This window comes from Caretta caretta, chromosome 7, assembly GCF_965140235.1.
Source record: "Caretta caretta isolate rCarCar2 chromosome 7, rCarCar1.hap1, whole genome shotgun sequence".
Taxonomy (NCBI): Eukaryota; Metazoa; Chordata; order Testudines; family Cheloniidae; genus Caretta; species Caretta caretta.
Genome location: NC_134212.1, coordinates 121,665,626 through 121,687,646, shown reverse-complemented (window position 1 = coordinate 121,687,646; position 22,021 = coordinate 121,665,626). Strand labels below are relative to the sequence as shown.

The 22,021-nt window shown below is 47.2% G+C and overlaps 1 protein-coding gene across 1 annotated transcript; it reads right to left on the bottom strand.

Moving 5' to 3' along the window:
* Positions 1-3,973: 3,973 nt before the first annotated feature.
* On the bottom strand, positions 3,974-9,834 carry CALHM3 (calcium homeostasis modulator 3). The gene is made up of 3 exons (XM_048856169.1): positions 9,548-9,834; positions 5,900-6,155; positions 3,974-4,459 (listed from the first exon to the last, which is right to left on the bottom strand). The coding sequence occupies exons 1-3, from the start codon at positions 9,832-9,834 to the stop codon at positions 3,974-3,976; spliced, it is 1,029 nt and encodes a 342-aa protein (XP_048712126.1).
* Between the last annotated feature and the right edge of the window lie 12,187 nt (positions 9,835-22,021).

Below are 22,021 nucleotides of genomic sequence, written 5' to 3'. Positions count from 1 at the left end.
AGTGGCTAAGTCATTATGCAAGGTAACCTATTTCCCCTTGTTTTTTCCTACCCCCCTCCACCCCGTTCCTCAATGCAAATGTGCTGAAGCTGTAAGTCTATTCAAAGACGTTCCATAAGGAGCTTCCCTGAGACTAATCACTTAGGATGTGATACCTCAGCCATTTCCAAGGGGAATTCTATCTCTGAAGACTGCAGGGTCCGATGGAGCCATTTCTTGCATCTCTCCTCCCATCCAGGGGCTGGTAAGGTCAGTGGGTTCTTAATCTCTTTCTCTTTTCTTCTTCCTTGCTCTCCTCTGAGAGCAGGCAGAAATTGAAGGGAGTGTGCTACAGGAAGACAGGGTCCAAAGTAGGTCTTGTATTTTGTCCTGTTATCTTCAGCTCTTCTGCCATCCCCGGTATGATTATTTGAAGAGTCTGACTGGTCAGATATAGGACATATCTCATTTACCTCTGTCTGACCAGAATGAACTGTACAGTGTAACGTGGCACAGGCTGTATTGTGATCATGTACACTGCAGGCATGAGTTTGCTGTTCTTCCATCCATCTCCCCTCCTGAATGAGTAGGAAACTTAGGAATGCATCCTTCCCTTCCACATAGTATAGTGCTGAGTGATTGTAAGCCCCCAAATAAAACTGTACTTGGAGCCCTTTCTACTCCCTCCCTTCTGCTCTGAAGCAGCAGGTAATTAACATGCACGCCTCCCCAGAAATTCACGAGTTTTGGCAATGATGCTGCTGCACGAACAAGGAAGTAAAGCAAAACAGTTAGGCCAGCTCGGAAGGAGTGGGGCATTGAAAAGGGATTCTAAGATCAGGAAGGCTGGGGCTGTAGGAAAACGGGATTTGTGAAAGAAGAAAAGACCAAAATTAGAGGCAAACATTTTTATTACAAACAACCAGAGAAATTACAGAGATGCTAGAAACACACTGCGCTACAGAAGGGGCAGACGTATTATTGTCAGACCTGATCCTGCCCCCCTTACTCTCTTGAGCAGTCTTTTGTATGCACTGAAGTCAAAGGCTGTTTTGGCTGCATTCAGTGGGATCAGGCCATAGATTTGGCGGTTTGGCAAAACCTTCCTTCCTTAGAAAGATGTGAGTGTTTTAACTGATTGTATTTATACGCAGACTTGCTGGTACGTGGCTCTAGGCACTTTAACAAGTGTTATGATGTACCATTAGCTGCTCTAGCAAAGGGAGAGTTCTGTCCCATTACCATGCGTGGTATCTTGGCAAAGGGGCAGGTTTAGGAAGGAACCTCCCGGGTGAGATTCCCAGGTGTGCTCCTTCTAGCTCCAAACCCCCAGCAGGGCTGCAGAGATTCCCTTGCAACGGCGCCTTCCTGCCATCAAGGGATGCTGTGGGGCCTGCACTGAAGGTAGGGAGCCCGTTCTCTCTCCGCCCTCTATTCCCTCCTCCCTCCCCCCCGGGGAGCCTGCTGAACTTGGAACCTGTGGGGAAAAGGAGGGAGCTGCTGACCGCTTCTGAGCCTGGGCAGGGGATGGAGGGCAAAATACAAGGGGCTGCCATGGGGGAACAGAGTGGGGGAGATGGGGACTCCCAAGGGGGAACAGGCTAGGGCAGGGGTTTTCAAACTGGGGGTCGTGACCCCACAGGGTGTCACAAGGTTATTACGTGGGGGGCGGGTCACGAGCTGTCAGCCTCCACCCCATAACCCCACTTCTCCTCCAGCATTTGTAACAGAGTTAAATATGAAAAAATGTGTTTTTAATTTATGGGGGTGGGGGTCACACTCAGGGGTTTGGTGTGTAAAAGGGGTCACCAATGCAAAAGTTTGAGAACCACTGGGCTAGGGACTCCCAAGGGGGAATAGACTGGGGAGATGGGGTTCCTGTTCAGCCTCTGTCCCTGCTTGGAGCCCCTGGCCTTTGACGGGGAGCTGAAGAACACTAGGCCTGGAAGGAAGTGAGGGATGATGGAGAAGAGGCTGGCCCCCAGAGATGTCTCCACCCTGCCCCCCAATGCATGGGAGGTGGGGTAAAGGACCCAGGGGAGAACAGAAATGGAGCAAGTAGCAGCTACTGGAGCAGAACTGGGCTCTTGAGAGCGGTGTGTGGGAGGAGAGGTCTAGGGACAGAATATTTTCATGTGCTGGGGGGTGGTCGCTATGGAGCCGTAGTAACTCACCTGTGGAGGGGGGCAGAATTATTTGGCCTGTATGCCCCCTCCCCCAGGGAAAGGAGACAAAGCCCCCGCACCATCAGCCAGTGTCTGAGTATATTAGTTGTGTTGATGTACATTTTACATTCTAATCTTTAAGTTAGTAACAAGATGTTGGTAGGTTCTGATTTCTCCCTGACTGGCCTGTTTCCCCCCTTGAGTCCCGGTTGGAGGTCACTCTCCAGTTTCATGCTTTAAGGGATGGAGACAGCGGTGCTGGACACAAACCTTGGTTAAACTGGCATTAAGTTGAAAGTCAATATCAGTAATTTAAGGCTTAAAACAACCTGACAATGCTATTAACATCAGAAATCCAGGGAAATCAGCATTAAGGTTAAATTTTAAGGAATCCCAAATAGTTGAAAGTAGCTATGGAAATACACAACTGAGGCACTTAGATGACCTTAATTCTGTCCCTGTTAGTGGCGCTCCTGTTAGATAGGCCTGAATCAAACCCCCTCCTACAATGATCCCCAAAATCTTGTGGTGTTTGAAATCTGGATCCAAATACGCAGCTCTCTGGACTCTGCAGCCGGCAAATCACTCCATTCTCAGCAGCATGCTGCGTCTAAATTCTGTGGCAAAGCCATTGGTTACTCTAGCAGCTCTGGATACATTTACGAAATGGAGATGAAGGGTTTTCTTGAGTTTGTTCTCAAAATGAATAAACCCAGGCAGTACGGTTACACCGGTGATGTTGGTCTGACATCACGGCCGATTTGTTAACTTTCAAAAGCTGCTGTTATATTTTGTACTGAAAATGCAGACAGGTGGGTTGTGAGCAGGGAAACTGGAGGGTTTAGCAGCTGGCTTTGGGGGCAGTAAGAGCTTTCAGAATGTGAGAGGACGTTAGGGGTTTTTGCATAACCATGTTAATTGGCGGTTAAAAACTGAGCAGTGAAATAACTGTGTCAGCCCTGTTAACTTTTAACACCTAATTAGGAAAGTTAACACTCTCCAGTGACATATGTGGGAGCAGCTCATACCTCTCAAAGCTGTTTCAGGCTGTCTGCAGACTCCTGTTCCTACACTGGTTAAACTTTTATCTGGAAACTTTTTTCCCCACCACAACCATAAGGCCTTAGAAATTTTTTATTACAATGAAAATGTAAAACAGTGGCCCTGGGTGAGTCAGCAGAGGGGTTCAACCCTGGAACCTCTGGATCTTACTGCCTGAACTGAAAGATTCAGCTCTAATAGCCAGCAGTGTAGCAGGCTCAACCTCTTTATGTGGTCCAGCCACCATGAGATGGGGCAGAGCACCACACTGGATGTGCATGGGTTATAAAAGCTTGTACTGTAGAGTACAGCTCTACAGCAAGGGGTGAGTTCCCCAGCCGATTCCACGAGGAATCATGGACTACACAGGCCATTGCCATAAGGCTACAAAAGTATTTCCGTTTTAACCTTGTCTTCTCTTGCTCATAACGTACTGAAACATTTGCCTTTTGGGTTGCAAGGTTCCAAGCTTGGGCCAGTTTACACACTTGTGCATGTCTATCTCAGGGCCGGCCCGCAACATTTTGGCACCTGCGCGGGGAGCTCAAATGACGCCCCCATGTCCTTTCACTTGGGCCAAAACTTTGAAACTCAGGGTCCTAGAGGTGCCCCCCAACAGTCTGGCACCTGAGGTTTGCCTCATGGTAAGGCCAGTTTGCCTCATGGTAAGGCCAGCCCTGGTCTGTCTAGTCTATCAGTCTCCTCATCCTCCACTGTTGCTACGTGGGACTTACTTCACTTTTAAGGAAGATGCATTTTGATGCCTTACTGGTGTGACAAGGCCCCTTTTAAACCTCGGTTTGTCTGGAGGTTTTGGCGTTTTGCGGTGCATTCCCCCTGTTACTCAAGCTATCCGCCCAGGGCACGGACGGTCTCTCCCTGCCCACAGGCTGCTGCCGCTGGCTTGCCTGGCTCACATCCAGGGGGGGCTTGCTGTAGTGCCATGATTTCAGGAGCTCGTTCATCTGCTCCTGGTCTGTGATTCCCCGCAGGTGATCTTCTTCCCCTTCTCCCCCCTCGGCTTCCTCCCTGGGCACATTGAAACGCTGCAGTTTGATTTCCTCCTGCATGCTTTCAAAGAAGTGGAGGACGCACTTGTGGGCGAAGTCCTGGGCGTGCTCACAGCAGGTTTCGTCGAAGATCTTTTGCTCGATGTCAATGTAGTCGCTCCAGTAGTGCGTCTGCAGGAAGGCAGCCTGGTTGAAGCAGGGTCTGAGCGACCGGGCAAGGAAGGCTACCATGATAAGGATCAACACAACACTCCAGCCAAGGGCCTGGGCAATAAGAAAAGAAGCACTGAGGCAGGATGAGAGGCATCGGGAGTGACGCTGACATTAGTGTAATATACTTGCTGTTTGCCTGTATAACCCTTAGCTCAAACCGAGATTTTAAGCAGGAGTGGGGAAATGGGAAGATGTCTGGGTTCTGGTTCAGATTGTAGCCTGGGGTTGCCAAGCCTCCAGGATTGTCCTGGTGTCTCCAGGAATTAAAGATTAATCTTTAATTAAAGATTATATCATGTGATGAAATCGCCAGGAATATGTCCAGCTAAAATTGGCAACCCAATTCTAGCTACAAAATCCAGGCAACTACACCTCGAAGAGTTTATACTCCATGGGAAAGCTGAGCCCTTCTAGAGCCCTGTGAATGGCCTAATGAACATAGGACATTTTATCCACCCATGCTAATCTATAGTTGAGCACAGCTGGAGTTCCTAATCAGGGGAGGGCTGGAAAGGGGTGGGAGTGGGCATAGGCCAGGTCTGACAGACCTTTGTCAAGGTTAGTCCCTGCAGACCTGGTACTGTACCTGCCTTTTACAGGGTCGCCAGGTATCTGCTCTGACCACTAGAATCTCCTAAAGCATAGACTATTTTCAGTGTGTGTACAGTCTCAGGTGGGTGTGTGTGTGTGTAATGGGATGGAATGTCAGGGGAAAAAATTAAGGCACCTGATTATCCCTCTGATGCACATTTACCATGCAGACTAGCTTCAGTGAGAGTTTCTTGCACAAATCTGAAGGGGTAGTTGGATGCCAAGAGTTCACAGAAATTAGGAGAAGTCAACTCTGTCATCAGTGAATTGCCTAGAGTTTGCAAGGAGCTATGACACACACTCCTGAAAAGGCTCAAAGTTAAACCAGCTGTAACTTCCTTTGAGATAAATTGATTAACCCTTAGCTTTCCACTAGCCTTACTCCATCAAATCCCCAGCCTGATGTCTGATCGGTGTATAGAGCAGGGGACTAACATACAGGATTCCTTGGGTCTGTTCTTAGCTCTGCCATAGACTCATTATATGGACCTTGGGCAAGTCACTTCACCTCTCTGGGCCTCTTTCCTCATAAGGGAGTTGTGAGATTTAAAGTTTGTAAAAGAGTTTTAACCTCCTTGATTCTGAAAAGGGCTTTAGAAGAAGAGCATATCACTATTTTTGGTACCAGCATCCTCATTTTTATCATGCACATTTCTAAATCACCAATGCCCCCCAGAATCTAGGTGCCTATTCTTTGTTCATTACCCGACATGGGGGACTCCTGCAGAAATTATCATAAAGATGATATTTCTGAATGTCAGAGAAATGGAGCTCAGTCTGGCTCCCACTTTAGTCAATGCCAAAACTCTCCCTGACTCCAGAGGAGTAGGAGCAGGCTCGTGGTTGTTAGAGCTGTTGTACAGACCCTTTGAAAGGCTCCCAGAAAAACCTCTGACTTACTTGTGACCAGCATTTCAGGTATCTGGAGACCGCCTTCCGGGCAGGGTTGTTCTTCATGAGCTCGTCATCTTTGCAGGGCACTTTGGAGAGCAAGAGCTGCGTCTGGGTAGGGGTGATGTTGGCAAACCCCACAAACTTTTCAGGGTCGATGGAGCCACTGAAAGCACAGACGAAGCATTTCCCATCGAGGAGGGTGACTATGATCCAGATGATGGGAGCAATCATGGCTCGCTGCATGATGGAGGAGCACATGTACCTGTGTGCAGGAGAGGGAAGTGTGAACCGGTGTCAACCTGATGTCCCTGGAGATGAAGCCTTCTACTTATTCACAGAACTGGATTGGCACAGGCAGCGATAGCATTGCCCAGGGAATACCATTTAACTCGGCCTGGCTTTTGCCAGCATTTTTCCAGCTAATGCCTTCTCTGTTCTTGAATCTCTGCAATGATGTTGTCTTGGTGCCTTCCTTGGGAATCTATTCCACTGCCTAAATGCTCTTCGCATACTGACCAAAGTATTAAGACCATTTGTGGGTGCTGCAAGGATCTGTTATTTAAGGTTTCCTCAAGAAACAAACAAGGACTGTGCCTGATTAAGGATTCTCTTGCATAGTCTGTGCATGATTCTCTGCCAACTCCCTTTCCTCCCTTCCTTTCCCTCCTCTCTTCCCTCTTTCTCTCCCCTCCAAATTCAGCCCCACCCCAAAATATCACCCCTGCTCTTTCACCCCTTCCTTGTCTCCATCACATCAACCCCCCCACAAAAAAATTACTTCAATCATTCTTGCTTTCGTTTATAAACACACTCTAAACATTTCAACAACAACAATGAAAAACCAAGCACAGTGAATCGAAATGACCACTGAATTGTCTTGCTGTAACTTCCCCCAAGAACACCCCCACACCCATTTTCTGTTGTCTTTACTTTCTGTAAAGACTACAGAAAATATTGTCTTTGCTTGTCTGTTGTCTTTGCTTGATCCTGCAAATGCTTACTGCTGTGATAAGTCCCACAGAAGTCGTTGGGAACGTTGCTCACAGTGCAAAGTACTATGCCTTGTAGGGAGTATTTGCAGCCTTGAGCCCTTAGGAAGGGGTGGCGAACCTGAGCCTGAGAAGGAGCCAGAATTTACCAATGAACATGCCAAAGAGCCACCGTAATACGTCAAAAGAAAAGGAGTACTTGTGGCACCTTAGAGACTAACCAATTTATCACTTTAGATAAGCTATTACCAGCAGGACAGTGGGGTGGGAGGAGGTATTGTTTCATATTCTCTGTGTGTATATAAAGTCTGCTGCAGTTTCCACGGTATACATCTGATGAAGTGAGCTGTAGCTCACGAAAGCTCATGCTCAAATAAATTGGTTAGTCTCTAAGGTGCCACAAGTACTCCTTTTCTTTTTGCGAATACAGACTAACACGGCTGTTCCTCTGAAACCTGTCGTAATACGTCAGCAGCCCCCCATCCGCTTCACCCCTCCAGCGCCTCCTGCCCACCACAATCAGCTGTTTTGCAGTATGCAGGAGGCTCTGGTTGGGTGGGGGGAGGAAGCTTGGAAGAAGGGGTGGAGTGGTGGCAGGACCTGGGGCAGAGCAGGGGGTTGAGCAGTGAGCACCCCCTGGCACATTGGATGGCATCTAAAAATTGCAAAATTGCCACCTTTAAATCTGTTACTGAGTGTTACATGTGCCAGCAATGCCCCCGTACACTGGCCAAACCAGACAGTCTCTACGCAAAAGAATAAATGGACACAAATCTGACATCAGGAATCAAAACATTCAAAAACCGGTAGGAGAACACTTCAACCTCTCTGGCCACTCAGGAACAGATTTAAAGGTGGCAATTTTGCAACGGAAAAGCTTCAAAAACAGACTCCATCTGAAACTGCTGAGCTTGAATTAATATGCAAACTAGATCCCATTAACTTGGGTCTGAATAGAGACTGGGAGTGCCTGGGTCATTACAGGTTTCAGAGGAACAGCCGTGTTAGTCTGTATTCGCAAAAAGAAAAGGAGTACTTGTGGCACCTTAGAGACTAACCAATTTATTTGAGCATGAGCTTTCGTGAGCTACAGCTCACTTCATCAGATGTTTACCGTGGAAACTGCAGCAGACTTTATATACACACAGAGAATATGAAACAATACCTCCTCCCACCCCACTGTCCTGCTGGTAATAGCTTATCTAAAGTGATCAACAGGTGGGCCATTTCCAGCACAAACCCAGGTTTTCTCACCCTCCACCCCCCCACACAAATTCACTCTCCTGCTGGTGCTAGCCCATCCAAAGTGACAACTCTTTACATAGTCAAGTCGGGCTATTTCCTGCATAGATCCAGGTTTTCTCACATCCCCCCCACCCCCATACACACACAAACTCACTCTCGAGAGTGAGTTTGTGTGTGTATGGGGGTGGGGGGGATGTGAGAAAACCTGGATCTATGCAGGAAATAGCCCGACTTGACTATGTAAAGAGTTGTCACTTTGGATGGGCTAGCACCAGCAGGAGAGTGAATTTGTGTGGGGGGGTGGAGGGTGAGAAAACCTGGGTTTGTGCTGGAAATGGCCCACCTGTTGATCACTTTAGATAAGCTATTACCAGCAGGACAGTGGGGTGGGAGGAGGTATTGTTTCATATTCTCTGTGTGTATATAAAGTCTGCTGCAGTTTCCACGGTAAACATCTGATGAAGTGAGCTGTAGCTCACGAAAGCTCATGCTCAAATAAATTGGTTAGTCTCTAAGGTGCCACAAGTACTCCTTTTCTTTTTGGGTCATTACACATATTGAATCTATTTCCCCATGTTAAGTATCCTCACACCTTCTTGTCAACTGACTAAATGGGCCATCTTGATTAGCACTACAAAAGGTTCGCAAAAGGAAAAGGAGTACTTGTGGCACCTTAGAGACTAACCAATTTATTTGAGCATGAGCTTTCGTGAGCTACAGCTCACTTCATCAGATGTGAAAACCTACAAAAGGTTTTCTCCCCTGCTGATAATAGCTCATCTTAATTAATTAGCCTCTTACTCCACCTTTTCATGTTCTCTGTATGTATGTGTATATATATATATATCTTCTTACTATATGTTCCATTCTATGCATCCAATGAAGTGGGCTGTAGCCCACAAAAGCTTATGCTCAAATTTGTTAGCCTCTAAGGTGCCACAAGTACTCCTGTTCCTTTTGCGGATACAGACTAACAGGGCTGCTACTCTGAAACCTGAAAATTATGTACTGTGTAGCCTAAACATTGCCTTCCTTAGCTTCAGGCCACTCCTGCTTATGGTATAAATACATTAAAGACTGTGAATCCCTTTGAGCTCTATTGTTGAAAGGCGCTGTATAAGAGCTAGATATCAGTATTATCTTTCTCTGGGATTCAGAAATATTCTCTGCCTTCATTTATATTGTGGTTACCTTGAAGGTATTCATAGGATCGCTGTGCTCCTGGACTCACACAATCTATTGTAAGTCATCAGTGCCGAGCTCACTAATGAGCAGCTGGCGTTCAAGATGTTTAAGAGGGAACTTCTAAGGAGCTGAGTTTAGGACAAAACTAAGTATCAGGGAGATAAAGATGTAACAAACAAAAGGGCTGGAAGAGAGGCAAAGGGAACAGAACAACTCACAATGGTGAATCCCTCACCTGATGATGGCTAGATCCTTCTTTCTGCCCCCAGTAGGTCTTTTCCACTCCTCCAGCATCACCAGAGTCTGTCTGTTGAGAATGAGACCACAGAGAAAGAGGGCCATGGGGGGCAGAAACATGATTCCCAAACCATAAGCCGTGTTGTACTTGGGCAGGCAGGGGCAGTTAAAGTCAAAGGAAGTATATATCTTCACGCTAGCCAGGGCTAGCAACCCACAGATCCCATTCATCACCGACTCAGAATTGGACTGGAAGTATTGGAAGATCATCCGGAACCGATCCATGGTGCTGTATTGGCTGGGGGCTGCTTCCGAAGGAGAAATCCCTGGTTAACTTCAGATTGATGAGGTGCTTGCTGGGGGCAGATGGTCACGTCTCTGCGACCGTTTTCTTGGGTTTTCTGGCTATGTGCGTTCTAATATGTCTTCTTTCAGTTAGGGTTAGAAAGGCAGCTTAGTGCATTTGAATGGGCAAAGAGATAGAAACAGGAAAGCAACGCTGCTTACGGTGACACACACACAAGCACCCGTTTAGGATTCCCGTGTCCATCTACATGGGACCAGGTCAATGCAGCTGCCTCTCTTGTGCCTCTTTCCCTTCCAGAGTAGAATCCTGTGTGACGGCTCCTGGACACAGTCTTTCCAGTTCAGCCTTTAGCCAGATACTTCCCTTTCATAGAAGGCTGCAGTGGTTGGTCGTTCTACTTTCTAAGTAGATGGATACAGCCTCTCTGTATTATTTTTCTCCCCCTCTTTCATCCACAGCACTTTAATGCATGCCACACAGTAGCAGCCTGGAGGTAGGATAAGATACACATTCCCTGGTCATGGAACACTAGCTCTCCCCTGTAGAAAGAGTTGTCTCCGGATGCCTTATTGATGGCGTGTTGTCAAATGAGTCATCGCTGGTGATCAAACTAGCTATTCAAATGAGCTTATTTGTCTACATGTCTCCTCCCTGTTTCTCTGCATTAGCATGGTTGGCTTCTGTGCATTAGCTCTTAAGCTGTGACCTAGATGCCAGAGAGCAGGGGTGTAGGAGACAGGGGTTCAATTCCTAGTTCTGCATGGGACTTGCTATGTGACCTTGGACAAGTCGCTTAATCTCTGCCTCAGGCTTCCTGTAGCTAAGCATAATGGTATTAACCTTCCCGACAGGGATGTTGTGTGGATTAATGGTTTTCAGGTCCTTGGATGGAATGCTGATCCCAGGGATGTAACATCAACCAGCGGTTTGATCGCATGGCATGGTATGTGGGCCCCCTAATTTTCATTGCTCTGTCTGCGGCACCATATTGTATTGCGACTGGCACTCTGATACATGCTGAGCACCACTGTTTCTTGTACTCCCCTGTCTGTATCCAGCTGTTGTCTCTTGTCTTCTACTCTGAGTGTAAGGTCTTTGGGACAGGGGCTGTCTTTTTGTTCTGTGTTTGTATGGCACCTAGCACAATGGGGTCCCAGTCCATGACTAGGGCTCCTTGATGCTATAGTAAAATGATTGACTAATACTACTGCAATATGTGCCCATAAGCGTACCATGCAAATGTTCAGATACCAAGCCATGGCCATATATATACAGACCACACATGGTCTTCATCAGGAATCAAACCTAGGAATCTTTGAGACCGAAGAGATGGGCCTCTACCTCTTGGAATGAATGAGACTTTCTTCCCCTGCGAGAAAGTAGCATACCAGAGAGAGTCATGATCGTATGCACTAGTCTAGTGCAACTAGGGTGACCAGATAGCAAGTGTGAAAAATGGGGACAGAGGGTGTGGGGTAATAGGCACCTATATAACAAAAAGCCCCAAATATTGGGACTGTCCCTATAAAATCGGGACATCTGGTCACCCGAAGTGCAACATGACTTCACTGTGCTGGGCCAGTATTTAAACAGTTGCAACGATCAAAGCTACAAGTGTTGACGCTTGGAATTTTAATACCACCTGCCCCTGCTCTCTGGAAAGTAAACAGAGTATTCTGGAAGGTCTGTTTCTATTTTAACACTGTATTTAATTATTTCCAGGCCCTCATCTTCAATTAGAAATAAGGAACTGAACAGCAATAGGGCATCCATCCCCTTTAATTCTGAAATAACCCAATACTCTTTTTTAATATGTTTTGTTTTGTTTTGTTAATATTAAGCCTGTATCTCTCAGTATTGGATGCTTTATATAATGCTGCTCTTGAAGTAATACTGTGAGTGTTCAGTCTGCAGTGGGAGACAGGCCAGTCCTTGCTTACAGACAGCCCCCCAACCTGAAGCAAATACTCACCAGCAACCACACAACAGAACCACTAACCCAGGAACCAATCCTTGCAACAAAGCCCGTTGCCAACTGAGTCCACATATCTATTCAGGGAACGACATCATCGTAGGGCCTAATCACAATACTTCAACAAAAAAACTTCAAAAACAGACTCCAAGGAGAGACTGCTGAATTGGAATTAATTTGCAAACTGGATACAATTAACTTAGGCTTGAATAGAGACTGGGAGTGGATGGGTCATTACACAAAGTAAAACTATTTTCCCATGTTTATCCCCCACCCCCCACTGTTCCTCAGACGGTCTTGTCAACTGCTGGAAATGGCCCACCTTGACCATCACTACAAAAAGCTCCCCCCCACCCCGCTCTCCTGCTAGTAATAGCTCACCTTAAGTGATCACTCTCCTTACAGTGTGTATGGGAATACCCATTGTTTCATGTTCTCTGTGTATATAAATCTCCCCACTGTATTTTCCACTGAATGCATCCAATGAAGTGAGCTGTAGTTCACAAAAGCTTATGCTCAAACAAATTTGTTAGTCTCTAAGGTGCCACAAGTACTCCTTTTCAGTCTGCAGTGTGGGTCTTCAAGCTATTTTCTGCACTTGAAACTAGCCTTAATCTTCCATTAATGTCAATGGCAATGCTTCATGCGTAACGAATCCAGACTTATTAGGGCACAGTTGCAGAGCCAAATGTGGTGTAGCTTGCTACAGCTATGATAGCCTTATTTTCTTTGTATTGTATCTTTTACATTTCTAGGGTGTCTGCAGTGGCAGTTGCCATTTTGTGTAGGAGAGTAGATGCAGCATGTTACAGAGGGAAGATGCACACTGTTCTAGCCTGGAGGCTTTACTTCTGTTCTTTCCTGTTTTGCTGTCTTTCCTTTAACCTAAAACACATCATTTACACTCCAAGTATCTGGATGTTCTCTATGTATTGGAAATGCTAACACTTCTAGCAACAGCTGGACAGCATGAATCACAGAATGAAAGGTTGTCCTTAATTTGAAAAAATCCTTGTGTGATATAATACCAGAATCCCAGCCCTTAGAAATGTAAAACCACTAGCAGGTCTTAGTCAATTAAACTCTCCCTGAGGCCAGTGCATGATTATTGTATATTTTCTATTGTTTTGCCCATCTCATTTTAAGTATTTAAAGTGATGAAGATTCCATCTGTTCCCTTGAGGCTGTTTTACAGCCCAGTAGGTCTCAGTAACAAGTAGGTTTTTCTTCCTGCTGTTCAGCCTAAATTTCCCCTTCCTGACTCATTCCAGACAGCTGAGTGTTCACCCTTCTTAGTTACAACTCATGCTTCTGCAGGCATTCCAAACACCACATTAGAACATTTGCCTGTTTTTCAAAATGGGAAAGCAAAGCTCTGCCTAGCTAGAAAAGTAACCAAAGCAAATCAAGCTGCATTCAACAAAGGTACCAACAATTTCTTCTCACCCGATAAGATCAGCCAATTTCAAATGCTGAGTCAGCAGGCATGAGTCGCCTGTTCCAGGAAGTGAGTAGGAAGCTCCTTTACTGGTCTAATCTGTTCGATATAATCAATTTTAAAAAAGGGGGAAGGGTGAGATTGCCCCCCTATGTGTAGACAAGTAGTGTGCAGTTTGGTGACACCAAAGATTGCAGTGCTATCCCCCTCCCGCCAGGACACTGAGTGCTATTCCCTATTTGCATCAACATACACAATTACTTTAATCAAAGACATATGCACACAACCATAATATTTATATTTTCCTTTGATGAATGGAAATAGCTTGTTAATTGCAGTCACCAACTATAAAAACTTGTAGCTGATCAGCAACATAGAATCATAGAATATCAGGGTAGGAAGGGACCTCAGGAGGTCATCTAGCCCAACCCCCTGCTCAAAGCAGGACCAATCCCCAACTAAATCATCCCAGGCAGGGCTTTGTCAAGCCTGACCTTAAAAACTTCTAAGGAAGGAGATTCGACCACCTCCCTAGGTAACTCATTCCAGTGTTTCACCACCCTCCTAGTGAAAAAGTTTTTCCTAATATCCAAACTAAACCTCCCCCACTACAACTTGAGACCATTACTCCTCGTTCTGTCATCTGCTACCACTGAGAACGGTCTAGATCCATTCTTTTTGGAACCCCCTTTCAGGTAGTTGAAAGCAGTTATCAAATCACCCTCCTTCTTTTCTTCTGCAGACTAAACAATCCCAGTTCCCTCAGCCTCTCCCCATAAGTCACGTGTTCCAGTCCCCTAATCATTTTTATTGCCCTCCGCTGGACATTTTCCAATTTTTCCACATCCTTCTTGTTGTGTGGGGCCCAAAACTGGTCACAGTACTCCAGATGAGGCCTCACCAATGTCAAATAGAGGGGAACAATCACGTCCCTCCATCTGCTGGCAATGCCCCTACTTATACAGCCCAAAATGCCACTGGCCTTCTTGGCAACAAGGACACACTGTTGACTCATATCCAGCTTCTCGTCCACTGTTACCCCTAGGTCCTTTTCTGCAGAACTGCTGCCGAGCCATTCGGTCCCTAGTCTGTAGCGGTGCATGGGATTCTTCCATCCTAAGTGCAGGACTCTGCACTTGTCCTCGTTGAACCTCATCAGATTTCTTTTGGCCCAATCCTCCAATTTGTCTAGGGCCCTCTGTATCCTATCCCTATCCTCCAGCATATCTACCTGTCCTCCCAGTTTAGTGTCACCTGCAAACTTTCTGAGGGTGCAATCCACACCATCCTCCAGATCATTAATGAAGATATTGAACAAAACCTGCCCGAGGACTGACCTTGGGGCACTCCACTTGATACCAGCTGCCAACTAGACATGGAGCTATTGATCACTACCCGTTGAGCCCAACAATCTAGCCAACTCTCTATCCACCTTATAGTCCATTCATCCAGCCCATACTTCTTTAACTTGCTGGCAAGAATACTGTGGGAGACCCTGTCAAAAGCTTTCCTAAAGTCAAGGAACAATATGTCCACTGCTTTCCCCTCATCCACAGAGCTAGTTATCTCATCAAAGAAGGCAATTAGATTAGTCAGGCATGACTTGCCCTTGGTGAATCCATGCTGATTGTTCCTGATCACTTTCCTCTCCTCTAAGTGATTCAGAATTGATTCCTTGAGGACCTGCTCCATGATTTTTCCAGGGACTGAGGTGAGGCTGACTGGCCTGTATTTCCCAGGATCCTCCTCCTTCCCTTTTTTAAAGATGGGCACTACATTAGCCTTTTTCCAGTCGTCCGGGACTTCCTCTGATCGCCATGAGTTTTCAAAGGTAATGGCCAATGGCTCTGCAATCACATCCGCCAACTCCTTTCGCACTCTCGGATGCAGCGCATCCTCCTCCATGCTGCAGTTATAAGGACATTAAGGGGCAGTCTCAGCCCTGCCCTTACTGAACTCTGCAGGTTGTGTGTGTTGGATTATATTAAAGAAGTTCTGTATTAAAATCACAAATTAGTTTGACTCCCCATAGTTTAAATTCTAGGGTATTACTAATTAAGAGGTCTCTTGGTTTTTGGTACTGTTTCTCTCCCTCTATGTGTTAAACTTGCAAGCTGCTAATTATGTTAGTACATTCTAAGACAGAGTCTGTTCTCAAAGCAATTGTTTGTAACAACTACTCACACAGAGAGAGACTCAAAGCAATACTCTGTAACAACAGAAACAGCACCCAGAGACTCCCCGCCCTTTTGTTGTATTCATCTCGCTTTGTTAACAATTGTGATTGAAATAAAGATAGAAGAAGTATGTGGATGGATGCTTGGTGTGGATAATAACTGAATGATCAGGGAGGTGCCAGCCTAAGAATCCAGTGTCCATCCGCTGAAGAAGGCGTCAAGTGGAAATAACCAGAGGACCCCCGGAGAGCAGACTGGAATCCACCCAACAGCCTCAAGGATGGGAGAACCAAAGAACAAGATAACATCTGGCAGCACGGAGCCGTCAGGAATGTGACATCTGCTGATTGATTCAGCAACAGCATGATGAAGCAATTCCCATAGACTGGCATAGGAAGAAATTCCTATAAAAATGGACTCTAGAAAGTGAGAACTTTGGGGTCTGATTCTGCAAACCAACTTCCAGGAGCATCAGATGTGCATCTGAGGAGGCCCTGCTCCCTCCTCATGTCCAGGCCACCTGGCCAGTGGCCTGGCATGAGCAACTCTAAGGCTGGTAACTATGATAACAACCTTGCAGAACCTCTGTGTGTGTGTGTGTGAATGAATGTGTGAATAAATATGAAATTGAATGGAATGTTATAGCTATAACTAACTGCTTACTATGATTCTTTCTGTATTCACAATAAATGTGGTATTTAGCCTTTTCCCCTTTAATAAGATCCTGCTGGTTTTTATTTTATTGGTATAACATGTGGGCCTTTCCTATTTTCAAACCACTTTAATAGTGGCTGGGATTATTATTTCATAATGCGCATTTCTATAAAGTCTTCTTCAGACAAATCACTTCATCCTGGCGTGAAATGTAGACACTTCTGGGGAAGAACACAGCAACTGTTGACTAGTGCCCACCAACATGAAAAAAGATGTCGGAGACAGAGTGGCAAGAATCCTGTATCCAATCCAAACTGCAAAAGGAATTTTAGGTAGGCAGAATATAGTTACTCAGACGGGATGTTTGGGCAGGGGGCTAGGGTTCTTGGATCTCTAATGTCTACATCTGCTCAGCACCTCTGTTTGGAATCTTAGTGCTACTCAGAACTGGGAGAGGGTACTGGTGATTTGTGGCAAAAACTGAACATTTCACAGTTTGTCCTGAAAAAGAGAGAGAGAACATTTCAGGGTGTGTAACGTAGCTATTAAACAGGATTAAAAATTTAAACTAATTTTCAAAATCAGGCAAAATTAGTTCATCCAACTAACTCTTAGGTTTCCTCCCCTCACTTTTACTATACATATCTGTCAAAATATCTGTTTAGATCTATGGGGAACTGTACCGAGTCCACCAACTCTGCCTGGCAGCCCCCCCCCCCCCGCCCCCAGGAATCTGCACTATGCCCCTCGCCGTTGTTGCTGTCATTCAGGCTTTGTAGTGCTACGGAAACGTTGCCTGTGACTCATGTGAGGGGAGCTATTTGATATGGCAGAGCAGAATGTGATGGAGGCCATTGTTAGCCAGCAAGGAGCACCCAGAAGCTATTATTCCTCACCACACCTGTGCATGTGTGCATCCTCTTGGGGTGATCAGACACTCTATGATTCAATACCAAACAGAATCAAAGCATCGGAACAGGGAGGAGGGAAACCATTCTTTAATCATTTATGTGATTAAAATGTGAGACCTAAAAAGAGGGATGCGGGCAGGCGGGTGGGTGTCCTGTCCATGACACACAAGCAGCAATCTCTCTTGCCTTTGGGAGCAAGGCTGATCTCATAAAGTGAGCAAAATGATGACCATTCTGCAAAACGGTGAGTGTTGCTTAACTTTGCTTGACGCATCAGTACTACACCAGAGCTGATTCCGTCCATCAGACAGAAGTCAGTGTGCACACACACTTTCCCCTAACCCTAGCTCCTAGTCTGTCTCCTTGCCCAGTTAGTCTCAGTCTCCCCTTCATCTGAACTCCCAGTCCCAGATTCTCTCTCTCTCTCCTCATCCCAGGCTCCCTCCCAGAGTCTCCTTGTCCCAATCTACTCCTCTGCCTCTCTCCCCAAGTCCAACTCTTGTTCCTTCTACATTTGAATTAGGCAGCTTCCTCCTCCACATTGCCTGGGCTGGGCCCAGCAGGGGTGGAGTCACTGAGAGCACAGGAGAGACTGGCTCCCTGCTCTCGTGTCTGGTGCTAGACCTGGACGTTGGGCCACAACAGCTCAGAGCTGCAATTGCAGGGAAAGTCCCACTTAGCCCCAGGCTGGAGCATACACCGTGTGGACATAATATTTTGGGGATTTTAGTTGTGAAGCTCTAGCAGCTCTCTATGAGCGTAAGGGGACTGTTGGCTCCTTACTGAAATTTAGTGGGGGTTTTTGGCTGACCATCTCCCAGTACCAAAAGAAAGGGGAAGGGCCCATGAGAAATCACGGCCCTGTGACTGACAGTCCCCAGGGCCAATGGGGAGAGGCCAACGCTCCGGGTCAGCCTGATTGACAGGGCAGGCAGGCCAATGAGGGAGTCAGGAGCCCACGGGTCCCGTCCTCCGTGTGAATGGGAGCTGCCGCCTGGGCCAGAGTGGGGCCCGGCTTGGGAGAGAGCAGGAGTCTGAGCTGAGCTGGCAAGCGGGGCCATGCCGGCCAGAGGAGCAGCCTGAGCTGAGAAGAGCCACAGTTGCCAGAGGGGCAGCCCAGGGAGCTGCGCTGGAGGCAGAGCAGGAGCAGCAGCAGCGCTGAGGCAGGGTGGAGCTGGGGCTGGAGCTGGGGCTGGAGCCGTTCGGAGCCGGGTGCAGTGAGCAGCTTCGGAGAGCCTGGGCAGCGGGCCCAGCGCAGGGAGACGCCCCCCCAGCCAAGCGTCCAGAGTGGAGAGAACACCCCAGAGTGGGGACACCCTAGCCCCTGTCCCAAGTGACCATGACAAGGTTGGGGGTCGAGCCCCTCAGGAATCCTGGGCCCAGCCTTGCCGGGGTTATGCGGACTCTGCCAGACAGGAGAGTGGAAGGGGAGCCCTCGAGGTCAGGCAGGGCTCTGGGTAAAGGGAGTGGGAGTGAGGACTCAGATCCTTTTGCTAGCCCATTCCACTGGGATAGTGTATAAGCCAGGAAAGTTCCCCACAATGGCAGGATCATCCCCCCGCTTATATGAGCATGTGCAAACTGTTTGGGTTTTTTTCCCCAAAAAGGTGTATATCTTGGCCAACTTTGGGCAGATTTTCAAGGGGATGGCAAAAGGCATATCCTTGACCCAAAGGCTACCCTCCTACCAAATATCAAGTCCCTGCTCGGTAGCACGGGGGTGCTAGAACTTCTCAAAGAACAGACACCAGAATTTTTAACATGGGGAAAACAACGTATTTTTCTCCAGCCTCATTCTCAGAAATGGCTGACCAGTTTTGGCTGATATTTCCCAAAAAACTCCAGGCAGACATCCATTGCAGAAAATTTCAGCTTAAGTGGTTAAGGTTTGCTAAAGGTATAAGCAACTGAAAATAGGGTTTGTATTGGGGTGGCTGGCCCCTTAAGGGGAGATAGGCCTCAGACCCACCTGTGATAAGATCAGCTCATCTTCCCAGGTGGGAAAATGATTTTGGTCACGTGACAGGAAGGTCATGTGACTAGCTCAGGCCAGGCCTACGTATTTGAGGGAGAGGCTTGAGAGACAACAAGGCACTTAAGGGAAAGCTAGTAATATTCCAGCCAGATAGGTCAGAAGCCTGGGAAAATGTAGCTGGCCTGAGGAAGCAGCTGCAGGTGAGTACTGCAGAGAGCAAGACTGGCTCCTGGAAGGAGTAAAGGGACTGTTTGGAAGTGAAGCTGGCTCTGGGAAGGAGGGCTAGGAAGTCTTGATTCAAGGCGAGAGAACTATTTGAACTATGGAACTGGTGGTGGAAGGAGGCAGGTGGCTGAATCTGGTGTGAAGTACTACCTAGCTCCAGGAAGGAGGGCTTTGGGATCCCTTGATTAGTCCTCCAGGCCCCAACCTTCCCCCTAATGTGTGTAGGACTGAACAAATTGGAACCCCCTCCAGTCTCCAGACAGGAATACTTTAAAATGATATGGACTGGGTGGAGTTTTTAAGGAACCCCATCAGAGAGAGGAAACTGAGGCAGGGCACTGCAGAACCAGACCAGGCCACAGGGCAGCACTCCAGAGGTGGAATTGCATTTACAGGGTCTCAGGGTATGTCTACACTACAAAATTAGGTCGAAGCTTTTGACACGGTCTCCCACAGTATTCTTGCCAGCAAGTTAAAGAAGTATGGGCTGGATGAATGGACTATAAGCTGGATAGAAAGCTGGCTAGATTGTCGGGCTCAACGGGTAGTGATCAATGGCTCCATGTCTAGTTGGCAGCTGGTATCAAGTGGAGTGCCCCAAGGGTCGGTCCTGGGGCCGGTTTTGTTCAATATCTTCATTAATGATCTGAGGATGGTGTGGATTGCACCCTCAGAAAGTTTGCAGATGACACTAAACTGGGAGGAGTGCTAGATAGACTGGAGGGTAGGAATAGGATACAGAGGGCCCTAGACAAATTGGAGGATTGGGCCAAAAGAAATCTGATGAGGTTCAACAAGGACAAGTGCAGAGTCCTGCACTTAGGATGGAAGAATCCCATGCACCGCTACAGACTAGGGACCGAATGGCTGGGCAGCAGTTCTGCAGAAAAGGACCTAGGGGTTACAGTGGACGAGAAGTTGGATATGAGTCAACAGTGTGCCCTTGTTGCCAAGAAGGCCAATGGCATTTTGGGATGCATAAGTAGGGGCATTGCCAGCAGATGGAGGGACGTGATCGTTCCCCTCTATTCGACATTGGTGAGGCCTCATCTGGAGTACTATTTCCAGTTTTGGGCCCCACACAACAAGAAGGATGTGGAAAAATTGGAAAATGTCCAGCGGAGGGCAACAAAAATGATTAGGGGACTGGAACACGTGACTTATGGGGAGAGGCTGAGGGAACTGGGATTGTTTAGTCTGCAGAAGAAAAGAAGGAGGGTGATTTGATAACTGCTTTCAACTACCTGAAAGGGGGTTCCAAAAAGAATGGATCTAGACCGTTCTCAGTGGTAGCAGATGACAGAACGAGGAGTAATGGTCTCAAGTTGTAGTGGGGGAGGTTTAGTTTGGATATTAGGAAAAACTTTTTCACTATGAGGGTGGTGAAACACTGGAATGCGTTACCTAGGGAGGTGGTGGAATCTCCTTCCCTAAAAGTTTTTAAGGTCAGGCTTGACAAAGCCCCGGCTGGGATGATTTAGTTGGGGATCGGTCCTGCTTTGAGCAGGGGGTTGGACTAGATGACCTCCTGAGGTCCCTTCCAACCCTGATATTCTATGATTCTATGATAACACAGAGAGATAAAGAACGGATGTTGTTTGAACGCCAACAAACATACACTGCAACGCTTTGTTCTACGATGATTCCCGAGTACGTGCTACTGGCCTGGAGTGGTAAAGTGTCCTACCATGGTGGACGGAATAAGGCTGCCCTCCCCAGAAACCTTTTGCAAAGGCTTTGGGAGTACATCCAGGAGAGCCTCGAATGCCAGGGCAAATTAATCATTAAACATGCTTGCTTTTAAACCATGTATAGTATTTTGAAAGGTCCACTCACCAGAGGTCCCTTCTCCGCCTGGTGGGTCCGGGAGGCAGTCTTGGGTGGGTTCAGGGGTACTGGCTCCATGTCCAGGGTGAGAAACAGTTCCTGGCTGTCGGGAAAACCGGTTACTCCGCTTGGTTGCTGTGAGCTATCTACAACCTCATCATCATCATCTTCCTCATCCCCAAAACCTGCTTCCATGTTGCCTCCATCTCCATGGGAGTCAAACAACACGGCTGGGGTAGTGGTGGCTGAATCCCCTAAAATGGCATGCAGCTCATCATAGAAGCAGCACGTTTTGGGCTCTGACCCGGAGCGGCCATTCGCCTCTCTGGTTTTCTGGTAGGCTTGCCTCAGCTCCTTACGTTTCACGTGGCACTGCTTTGGGTCCCTGTTATGGCCTCTGTCCTTCATGCCCTGGGAGATTTTGACAAATGTTTTGGCATTTCGAAAACTGAAATGTAGTTCTGAAAGCACGCATTCCTCTCCCCATACAGCGATCAGATCCTGTACCTCCCGTTAGGTCCTTGCTGGAGCTCTTTTGTGATTCTGGGACTCCACCATGGTCACCTCTGCTGATGAGCTCTGCATGTTCACCTGCAGCTTGCCACGCTGGCCAAACAGGAAATTGAAATTCAAAAGTTCGCGGGCCTTTTCCTGTCTACCTGGCCAGTGCATCTGAGTTGAGGGTGCTATCCAGACCGGTCACAATGGAGCACTCTGGGATAGCTCCCGGAGGCCAATACTGTCTAATTGTGTCCACAGTACCCCAAATTTGACCCGGCAAGGCCGATTTCAGCACTAATCCCCTTGTCGGGGGCGGAATAAGGAAATCGATTTTAAGAGCCCTTTAAGTTGAAAAAAAGGGCTTCGTCGTGTGGACAGGTGCAGGGTTAAATCGATTTAACGCTGCTAAATTCAACCTCAACTCCTATTGTAGACCAAGGCTCAGAATAGCAAGTGTTGGGGAACTTTAATAATCGGAAGTTCTA